The following is an 11,328-nucleotide window of genomic DNA, read 5'->3' on the forward strand; positions in this document are numbered from 1 at the left end:
TTCCATGATCCTTGCATCCAAGATTGTGAACAATTGCCCTTTCTTATGCTTGGTATGCAAGAATGCTTATTTCATTGTCCACGAGATGGCCCCCATAGCCTTCTCACTTTTTGATGATCATGAGTTACCACATGCCATGAATGCACCTTCTTGCCATATGCACCATCGCCATGCATTTCATACTATCTTGATTGACACTAATGGTGATGTGCACAAGACATGGAACATCATGATGGCTGATGTGTTCCTCTACCATGCACACACGCTTTTTCGTTTTCTCCTTTGTGTGTATAGGTACCCGAATGACAACTTCCACCGCTACGGAGCATGAGCTCACGAAACACGCAATTGAGAGCTACCCCAACACGGACGAGATACATGATCCAACCCATGTGATTCACGCCAAAGGGTATGTTCCCAAACGCCTTCGCCCTCGTGTGTTTCCGGCTTGTCTTGTCGAGCTTCCGGTTTGGACCAATGCCTCGTCACCTCTTTTGCCTCTTATGCAACATATCTTGACACATCTTGTTGGCACAATGGTTGTTGTATGTCGTGATGTTATCATCATACACTCCGAGAATCTCAAGGACCATGTCATACATGTGAGAGACACCTTATGCATCTTATGCCACATGCCACTCATAAAGTTGCTCTTCTTTGGATTTCTCATTTCATCTTTGGCAATTGAAATGGATTCTTTGACACTTGAGGATACCCATACTTGGCTCACGCCAACCATACTTTCCCAAGCTAGAAGTTTCCATCTCTTTGCCATTGCACATAACAATTTTGCCCACAATTTTGCCGCCGATACTTGCCTTTTGATTGTTCCATTTGTGTGGGACAATGCTACACATCACATTTTTGACACTTTACAAAGGAAACATTTACATGCACAAATTTTTGCCCTACCAAATTTTGGATACATCGACACTCTTTTGGTTCCCATTTTTGCCAAATGTCTATTGGAGAAACGACTTGATGCTTCGTATTTGATTGAGAGCCTCTTGTTCGCCGATCACCAAATTGGCATCCACAAGCTTTCCGTTCGCAAGTTGTTTTTCCCCAAGTTCTTCTTCGACCGCTTCATCGACAAACAAACTCCAAAGTACTTGGTGCGCAAGACGTTAACCCTCTCGGACCTCTCGCCACAACATGGAGATGAGGAGGAACAAGAGTCGAGGACGACTCTTCCCCAAGGGGGGGGGGGAGATGATGTAGCCCCGCCTATCGTCGACGCTACACCATGGCCACGGAATCCCCCAAGTGGACCGACAACCCGAACCTACGCGATACATGACAAGGTACGAGGGTCGGCAAGGAAGGGAAGAGGAGCCACTCACTTGGTTGCAAGGGAGAAGAAGAGAAGAAGAAGGAAGGAAGAAGAAAGAAGAAGAGAAGAAGAAGGAAGGAAGAAGAAAGAAGAAGAGAAGAAGAAGAAAGAAGAAAAGAAGAAGAGGAAGTGGAGGCCGGAGCCTCCACCAAGGAGAGGCCGGAGCCTCCAGGGCCTCCATGGCCGGTGCCTCCACCTGGAGGTGGCCACGCGCGGGAGTGCCCCAGGGCCGGTACTACCGGCCATACATGGCCGGTACTACCGGGCAGAGCTGGCCGGCACCTCCAGGCCAGGTTGCCATGCGGGAGAGGAGGGGGACCGGTACCCCCAGGCCGGAGCCTCCACCCAGGGCCTGGCCGGTACCTCCGGCCATGGTACCGGCCGAGGTACCGCTCGGGGGTCCGGGTACACTGGATGTTTCGACCAGATTTTGGTGCATTTCCGGTACCACGGTCGGAGCCTCCGCCCGAGGTACCGCTCGGCCTAATCCGCCTCAAATCTGAACCGTTCATCTTCATCTGGACGTCCACCCTTGATGCCATGTAATACCTGAACTACCCTTGCTCAAATCTGAACCTATATGTATCCCCGTACTCCCCATTTGTTAGGGTTAGACAAGATGATAGCTTAAACTTGACTTGAGCTGTGTCTCCCTAGGGTATCATCCCTCTGTAATCAAGGCCACCCTTGTTGTTGATTGGGTTTGTGAGTGAGATTCTAGTATGGTGCACTCTCTCTCCCTCACCGATCTCCGTCTCCAACACCGTCTCTCTCTCCTCGGAATTCTACCGCAGTCTCTTCCGTGGGTGATTCTATTCGGCGTGGTCCATCGAGCCACGAGGGTAAGCATCGTTGTATCGGGTTGGTGTGCGTGCGTGTGTCCCCGTGTTCATCGTGTTCATCGCGTTCGTCGTGTTCTTCGTGTTCTTCCTCTTTTCCCCTTTCGTTTCCGGGTCAATTCGCAAGATCGGGCCACAAACGGGGTCTTAGACCTCATCACTACGCTTAATTGGGTGTGTTCATTATATCATTCATCTAATGACATAACCTTGTTATTAATAACATCCAATGTTCATGATCATGAAACTATGATCATCTATTAATCAACAAGCTAGTTATACAAGATGCTTACTAGGTACTCCTCGTTGTTCATATAACACACATGTATCAATGTTTCAGTTAATACAATTATAGCATGGTATGCAAACATTTATCATAAACATAAAGATATATAATAACCACTTTATTATTGCCTCTTGGGCATATCTCCAACATTATGGAAGAGGAAGACCTGTAGCACTTAGACCTCACATGGGCAAGCTATAGGGCCAAAAGAGGGTCCATGGCGCATGGGGATACCCCCTGCACACCATGGGGCCCACTTTCACCCTCGTGGCTCTAATGCCATCGATCTTTGCGCACTTGGATTCGTCTTGACCTAAAAACCCCTATATATCCAACTGCCTTCATGATCTTGAAGCACGGCGCATCACAAATACATAAACATGAACATAGAAGGTCCAAGGAAGATTGGAAGGGGAAATGCCGCTGGAGCGCCACGAGCTCGCATTATCAACCTCTCCAACAACATTTCCTTCGTCTCAATGATGAAGAGGGAGCAGTCCACAGCCGAACTATGGATTTGTGGAATTATCTTATTGTTTCTCTCTCTCTCTCATGCTATCAATGCTCTAGAGCATGAGCTACACTCATGATTGTCGCTATCTATTTGTAACTACCTTGTGGTGGATCTTTTGCTTTTTATGAGATGAGTATTTTAGGTTGTAATTTTGGAGGAGTAGATATTTATTATATACCCTATTCTTCATTACAAGTTTTGATCCAACTAGTATGATGAGGGAAAGAGAGGGGTAACGTGCAGTAATTGGAATAATATGGTAGTATAGAACTGGACAGTGACCAGAAAGTTTGGGGTCCTACAATGGCTTTTACCTTTCCTTTGTTACCCCAATAGGGATAAATGAATGCATGCGTTACTATCGTCAACTGAACATCGATGGTGATCTCATATCTTTCAAGCTAGCATATTTGATATTCAATATCATGTTATGCATAGAAGTAAAGGCAATACTCGGTTTATCTTAAATATGGTTTGTGGAGTAAACGCAATATCATGTTATGCATAGAAGTAAATGCAATATTGTACCCATATGGGCAAGGCATGGCACAATTTTATACCCATAGGTTGTACATATATCCTATCCATTAAGCCGTTGGTAGGGCATAAACATAGCCTTATATTAGCGGGTATATCCATACCCTACATGTTTATACTAACATGCGGGCCTTATTTGTGTAGCTCCAACTTATGCAACTTCACTTAGGCCTAGCAGGCAACAACCCGCCCATGGCAGTGGCACAAGGGTTGGTAGCAGTTAATGAAGCTGATATATAATTGTTTTTTTTATCAAATGTGTTATATATGGATGTAATTTTTGAATAAAGTGTGTACCATTTGGTCAAACCGCTGGGTACCCAATGAATACGTGTATGAGGTACCCGTTGGGTATGTATATGGATGTGGGTAAATATACCCGTATGCGCAGGTATTGATAAAATTTTATATCCACTTGATATACATGGATAGGCTAATAATATACTGATACCCCATTGCAACCCTAGATGCTCATTTGATTCATAGGATACGAAAAGCATAGAAATAGAAAAAAAACATAAGATTGGAATGGCATGCCTACCTAAATCCTATGAAAAGATGAAGCGTATTTGATTGTAGCAAAGGGATTTTCCATGAGGTATGACTTATTTTTTTCCCTATAGAATTTACACTGCAAGATTCCAATAGAATTAGTTTCTATATGATAGGTTCTTATAAATCAAACAGATTGTGTAGAATTTTTTCCACATAATCGAAATCCTACATAATTTATATACAAATTCTATGAATCAAAAAAGGCCTTAACCTGGAGTGACATTTTTCTAATGGGCACATAATTTAATCCTTTAACTTCTTTCTGAAAACTCCAACCGTTCAACTCTTCTTTTGAGGGTTCTCTAACCGGTCAACCGTTCCAAGGATTTTCAAGACACAATGCCATTTATTGGTTTAGTTCACATTCACCATTATCCGAGAGAAGCAAACGTACTTCTCATGAATTAGCTAGGACTAGTTTCCTTAATAAGGAATCTTGTAATTGGATTTATGGAGCCCTAGCTTATAGTTGAAAAACTCGTTATCGACCGAACTATTGTTGGCAATTGATAAAAGCCCGCAACAAGACTCCTGAAAATGAAAAGATTTCCAGGGCACTCTTACTCTAAACGGGCTAGATACGATGCTGGAGCTTGAGGCCGAGGCCTGAATCCACGCCACGCCCCGAAAGCCCAGTAGTAAAACCTTAAACCCTAGCTAGCGGATGGTTCTAGAGCCTCCTCGCCTCTTCTCCGTCTCCTCCCTCTAAAATCCGCCTCTCCCCTCCCATTCCCTTTCCCCCTTTCCAAGAAACCATCAGAGCTCTCGCCTCTTCCCACATCGCCTCCTACCTCCCAAGCACCCCCACTCACGCGCCATGTATCGTGCGGCCGCCAGCCTCGCCTCCAAGGCTCGGTGAGTGATCTTGCCCGCGCCTTCCCGCGCTACGATCTGAATCTCTTCCGCTCTTCTGCTTTGTGGCTGCTAACCTGTGAACGTGATTCTTCCTGCAGGCAAGCCGGGAGCAGCGCTCGTCAGGTGAGCTGATTTGTCTTCTCTAACTGGGGCTAGTGCTGTATCCTGGTAGTTGTAGAGGCCCAGCAGCACCGCTGGGCGCTTGGTCGCGCAATTTAATTGAGATCCGGTGGCTTTCTTTAGTAGCGCCTTTTAGATTGAGTCTACGCAAGCTTGAATTGCTTAGGTCCCGCCAGATTTGGTTTGTGAAATTTTGCCTGACACAGTCCATCTTCAAGCCTAGAGATCAACAAGTATTGACTGCCTGATTGATGATCTGCCGAAATATGTCGTTTCAGTGTTTGCTAGTGAAATATGTATGCCTCCAGAGTAATGTCGGTCCGTTTGGCAGAGTAATTTTGCTTCAGTTGATAGCTCCTGCCCTGCTCATGTTTGTTGTGTCCTGAAAGATCTATGCTTCCGGAGTAGCTCTCGCATCGGCATTGCTTGACTTGTTGCCGGTGCTGTGTGTAGGTTGGAAGCAGGCTTGCCTGGAGCAGGAACTACGCAGCCAAGGACATCAAGTTTGGTGTCGATGCTCGTGCTTTGATGCTCAGGGGTGTCGAGGAGTTGGCTGATGCTGTCAAAGTCACAATGGGTCCTAAGGTATTACTATCTTCATATAAATGTGTAAAATACTAATCTTTAAGTATCTGATTGTAGTGGAGTTTATATATACACATAAGGGGAAAACTATTGAATTGTCTCATTCTTATTCTGGTTAAGAGTTTTGATATCTCAGGTTCTTAACTTGTTTGAATGTGTAGGGACGCACTGTCATCATTGAACAGAGCTTTGGTGCACCAAAAGTCACAAAGGACGGTGTCACTGTTGCCAAGAGCATTGAATTCAAGGACAGAGTCAAGAATGTTGGTGCAAGTCTGGTAAAGCAGGTTGCTAATGCAACTAATGATACTGCTGGAGATGGTATGACATGCTCGTGCCCTGCTGTATTATTACATGCAATGAAAAATGAGTCTGTTATGTAAAACCTTCGTGCTAGGCTTGTCTGTTGAGTATATCATAGTGTACTGTTCCTTCTTTCCTGGAGCATCAAGATTAAAAAAATTCTTCGCTCTTCAGTGTCGTTGCAGTTTGATATATAACACCGAACAAATAATATATGTTAGTGCTTTTGTTCTATCCTATCGCATTCTTAAAAATTGGGGGTATCTGTCTTGAACTCTTCCTGATCTGTTTCTGTTCCAAAATTTCAGGTACAACATGTGCTACTGTTTTGACAAAAGCAATTTTTACCGAGGGTTGCAAGTCGGTAGCGGCTGGAATGAATGCAATGGATCTAAGGCGTGGAATCTCAATGGCGGTTGATGATGTTGTGACAAACCTAAAGGGCATGGCTAAAATGATCAGCACATCAGAGGAAATAGCACAGGTAACACTTGAAATGATTAATTGCAAAGTTCTTACTCTCTCCTTCGTTTCAGGTGCCCTATTTATGACTAATTTTGATTTTTAATCTTACAAAGGTGGGTACAATATCAGCAAATGGGGAAAGAGAAATTGGTGAGCTGATTGCTAAGGCTATGGAGAAGGTTGGGAAAGAAGGTGTAATCACCATTGCGGTAAGATTTTCATAGTTAAAACTTGTCAAAGCTAAGTTGCTACTAATGTGGTAGCTTGACCTATGTTTTGACTTCCACTTTCAATATATTAGCAATACAGTTTGTCAGTTTTGTTCTATAGCATACAACTAAACAAGCACTAACAATCTCACCTAGTCTATTTTATTATTTGCCTAGTTGAGTGAAAATCTGTACATGATGACTGAGAATAGCTTTCATCTTAATCTGTATTGAAGCCTGAGTGCAATAGATAATGCCAGATTGTAAATCTAGTTGTATGTTTTACTTGTATAGTTGCAATCCACATAATATTCAGTCCAGTAGTAGAAACTATTCGAATTCCTGTATTTGTAAGAAATAGCTGAACAGAACAGTCAAGTGGATGTATCCTCAGTCCTTAATGTGTGTGATAGGGACATAGTGAGCTGTCTTAAAAAGCTAGTTTTTCTGCAGCAATGTGTGTATTTAGTTCGATTTTGTGTCATCATATCTTCGTATTTATGATTAGTACAAGCAAAAACCAGTCAGAGCTTGTTTAATTTAATTTGCTTACATGTAGGATGGTAATACCCTTCATAATGAGCTTGAAGTTGTGGAAGGCATGAAGCTTGACAGGGGTTACATCTCTCCATACTTTGTTACCAACCAAAAGACCCAGAAATGTGTAAGTACTACGTACTTATGTTGCTGCCAGTTGCTTCTTAGCCTTAGAATTTTGTTGTGTTCATCATACTAATCACCACAGTTATAAATGTTTTTATTCTACAGGAATTAGAAGACCCCTTGATCTTGATACACGACAAGAAGATTTCAAACATGCATGCAGTAGTGAAAGTGTTAGAGATGGCTCTGCAGGTACTTGTTTCAATTAAACCATGGCCAATATTGGCATCGTAGTTGTCTTTACTGCTAATAGCGACTAATATCTTTCCTTGAACAGAAACAAAGGTCTCTACTGATTGTTGCAGAAGATCTAGAAAGTGAAGCATTGGGCACTCTGATTCTTAACAAGCTTCGTGCAGGCATTAAGGTCAGTAAATTTTATCTGTTTTTCATTTCAATTTTGTAAGGTCTGTTGTCCTAATTGGATGTGTATTCAGGTCTGTGCTGTTAAAGCTCCTGGTTTTGGAGATAACAGGAAGGCAAATTTACATGACCTTGCTGTCCTTACTGGGGGAGAAGTAAGTTTAGAGTTACCAAATATCTAGATTTTGTGTGAGATTCAGAATTGTTTTTTAAATCTACATGTCTCATTCAGGTCATATCTGAAGAGATTGGGATGAACCTTGAGAACTTTGATTTTCAGATGTTAGGTACCTGCAAAAAGGTACGATTGCTAGAAGCCTTAGCTTTTTGTACCTTTGCACTTTGTTAATTTTAAGTGTAAATCTCTAACATCGTGCAGTATAGTTCTTGTCCCAAGGTGCATTATATTTTTGTCAAATTACTTTATTCATAGAATGTTCATTTCAGGTGACTGTTTCTAAGGATGACACTGTTATTCTTGATGGAGCTGGGGATAAGAAGAACATTGAAGAGAGAGCAGAACAGGTTCATGCAATGTCTATTTTATGTGCAGGCCTTGCGTTGCATCTTATATATGAATTATGATGACTTACATGAATATTGTGGTACAGATTAGATCTGCAATTGAGCAAACCACTTCTGATTATGACAAAGAAAAACTGGAGGGGCGGTTGGCAAAGCTTTCTGGAGGTGTTGCTGTTCTAAAGGTGAGGTTCATCTTCCTCGTGTGATACATGCAATTTCAGATAGAACTGTAACTGCTTGTTCTATTTGCCACTCCCTCCTTGCTACATTGTAGTGCATATAAGGTTTTTGAAAAGTCAAACGATGTAAGATTTGTCCAAGTTTATTGAGAAAATCATCTAATATCTGAAATATACATCATGATAAATCTAATTTCATTGTTTTGGTATTCTAGATTCTTGATGTTGATATTTTTCCCACATACTTGCTCAAATTTTACATCGTCCAATTTTTCAAAAAACTTACACGCACTACATTTTGGCAAGGAGAGGGAGTATTTTGCAGTCATCAATTTTGATAAATGTCTAAAATCGTAAATGCTATCTTGGACTAGCATTTCATGCTGGTGTATTTATTGAAATTGAGTTTGAGACTTCTGACTATTAGATTAGTTTTGTCCAAATCTAAATGCAACACTATTGCCCCATTAAAAGTTATAGCTATGTTTGTGTATACCCTTAAATTGCTGATTAAGGTTTAGTATAATACTAGGTGCTTCCATTTATTTAATATCTGTTCTTGAGGCTTCCTGAAGTTTACTGCATGTTTTTACTTATGTGTACTGTGATCTATCTTACAGATCGGAGGAGCCAGTGAAGCTGAAGTTAGCGAGAAGAAAGACAGAGTTACAGATGCACTCAATGCCACTAAAGCTGCTGTTGAAGAGGGTATTGTGCCAGGTACTGTTTAGTGTGAACTTCAAAGATGGTCTGTTTGAATTTTTTTGGTGTTAATTGTTCGTTGCAAATTAATATCCTACTATTGGCGTTCATTATTCTTATCAAATTGGTTATCTTATACATTACTTTTCCCGAGAATATGGTTCATCTTTAATGGTTATGCGCTTATGCAGGAGGTGGTGTTGCACTTCTATATGCATCAAAGGCTCTGGACAAACTGCAGACTGCAAACTTCGATCAGAAGATTGGAGTACAAATCATTCAGAATGCTTTGAAGGTTTGGGAGTAAATAATTATCTGTGTTGTCGTGATTTTTCTTTTTTCCTGTGCTGATTTCTGAAATACCATGCAGACACCAGTGTACACGATTGCTTCCAATGCAGGCGTAGAAGGGGCAGTGGTTGTTGGTAAGCTTTTGGAGCAAGATAACACTGATCTTGGATATGATGCAGCTAAAGGTATGATCTCCTCGACCACTTGCTCGCTTATTGTCCTATTAACCAATCTGAGTCATTACTGATAGTCTAAATGTCAATTATAGGCGAATATGTGGACATGGTGAAGGTCGGTATCATTGACCCTCTAAAGGTGATCAGAACTGCCTTGGTGGATGCTGCCAGGTACTGTCTAGTACCTTTCTGTGCTCGTGATTATTTTTCTTATCCACCAACAATGTCGGATGTCAAGGACAATGGTTCTGTTGGCATTCATTCCAAACTCGACACCAGCACTAATGTCCCTAAGCTGATTGTTTTTATAAATCTTGCAGTGTATCATCTTTGATGACCACCACAGAAGCCATCATAGTAGAGTCTCCTAAAGAGGAGAAAGAGGCACCTGCAATGGGCGGCATGGGTGGAATGGAGTACTAAGCTCTTACCCACGTCATATGGAAGCAGTCTGGGACATATTATAACTAGGAATTTTTTGCGGTGTACTCCCATCTCTGATGTAATTCTATTTTCGGTGGGTATATTGTCGGACAGTTCTTGTTCCTGCGGACTTAGTATATCTCAGTTCCAAACGGAACTAGTGTTGGGGTGAATAAAAGTAGAGCTAAAACTGTTCATCGGAATTGACATGACACCTTCTGCAGAAGATCCAATCTTTTAAAAGAGTGCACTTTGTAACAAGCAGTCCTGCTAGTGTTACCAAATACTGTAGCGGGTCAGGCTCATGTCATGAACCAGAGTGCTGAAGCCTGCTGTCTACAAGTGTTAGGGCTCCTTTGATTCAAAGGATTTGCATATGAATTGTGTAGGATTTGGTTCTTATGGGAAAAATTTCTATACATGTTGTTTGATTCATAGGATTATATCCTATAGGAAAAATTCCTATAGGAATCTTGTAGTGTAATTCCTATAGGAAAAAAGCATTAGCTCATAGCTCATGAAAAAATTCCTTTGCTACAATCAAACAAACTTCATCTTCCTATAAGTTTCAAGTAGACATGCCATTCCAATCCCATACATTTTCTATTTCTATGCTTTTTCTATCCTTTAAATCAAAGGAGCCCTTAAACAGTGGCAGTCATTGTCAGTTATCCAAGGGCCTAGGTCGCTTGTCATCACCAAGTCTATGAAGATCGTGTGGTTCGGATCCCACAGTTTCTTCTTCTTCTCGTTAGTTTTCTGTTACTTTTAGCTTCCTTCCGTGATTATTCCGTTGAGCTTAGCTGTGTTATAAAGCTAGAGTGGTTGTATTGGGAACCCTTATCTCGAATATTATCAACAAGTAAAACCCTAGCCGCCGCCGGCTCTACGGGAGAGGGCTCTGATCTCATCCACTATGGGTGTGTTTGGTAGCCCGGGGCTACTCCGAATCTCTATCTCTTATCATACATGCTCCCCTTAGCTATGTTGAGGTGAGACTCATCACATGTTTGGCAACCCGGTATGTGTTGAGCTATGCTCACATGAGATGGTGTTTGGTACAACTTATGATGAGGAGAGCATGGCTCACAGCAGTTTTACAAAATGGTCCAACTTTTTAGCAAAAAGGCCCTGGAACAAACAGATAGAAAAGCAATCCAGCCCCCAAGATTGCATCTCACGCCATTGACGAGCTGGGCGGCGCGCTGGCCGGCGTTGGGCGGCCATGGGCGGCGGCAGCGGCATCAGCGCGGCGGAGGGCGGCGCTGGCGGCGGCGGCGCGCGCGGAACGCGGTCCGCGAGGGCGCTGGCCGGCGGGTCGTGCCGACGAGAGCGGCGGCCGTGCGTGGAGGGCGGCGGCCGACGTGCAGCGGAGGGCGGCGTTGGGCGGCGGTGGGCGGCGGGT

General features: G+C 42.7%; 1 protein-coding gene across 1 annotated transcript; it reads left to right on the forward strand.

Annotated features, from left to right (window-relative positions):
* The first annotated feature begins 4,732 nt into the window (after positions 1-4,732).
* LOC127299412 (chaperonin CPN60-1, mitochondrial) lies at positions 4,733-10,126 on the forward strand. Its single transcript, XM_051329379.2, has 18 exons — positions 4,733-4,919; positions 5,018-5,042; positions 5,493-5,624; positions 5,786-5,945; positions 6,236-6,411; positions 6,506-6,601; positions 7,161-7,265; positions 7,370-7,456; positions 7,542-7,631; positions 7,702-7,782; positions 7,860-7,928; positions 8,075-8,152; positions 8,239-8,334; positions 8,952-9,051; positions 9,225-9,328; positions 9,404-9,509; positions 9,593-9,671; positions 9,821-10,126. Exons 1-18 carry the CDS (start codon positions 4,882-4,884, stop codon positions 9,921-9,923), a joined length of 1,725 nt encoding a protein of 574 aa, XP_051185339.1. The 5' UTR covers positions 4,733-4,881; the 3' UTR covers positions 9,924-10,126.
* Positions 10,127-11,328: the final 1,202 nt, after the last annotated feature.

Source organism: Lolium perenne, chromosome 1, assembly GCF_019359855.2.
Source record: "Lolium perenne isolate Kyuss_39 chromosome 1, Kyuss_2.0, whole genome shotgun sequence".
NCBI classification, from domain to species: domain Eukaryota; kingdom Viridiplantae; phylum Streptophyta; class Magnoliopsida; order Poales; family Poaceae; genus Lolium; species Lolium perenne.

Coding starts and splice junctions, on each gene's coding strand:
- LOC127299412 (XM_051329379.2), top strand. CDS start 4,882: ATGTATCGTGCGGCCGCCAGCCTCGCCTCCAAGGCTCG. Junction 5,043..5,492: donor CCGGGAGCAGCGCTCGTCAG/GTGAGCTGATTT, acceptor TGCTGTGTGTAG/GTTGGAAGCAGGCTTGCCTG. Junction 9,052..9,224: donor TGAAGAGGGTATTGTGCCAG/GTACTGTTTAGT, acceptor GCGCTTATGCAG/GAGGTGGTGTTGCACTTCTA.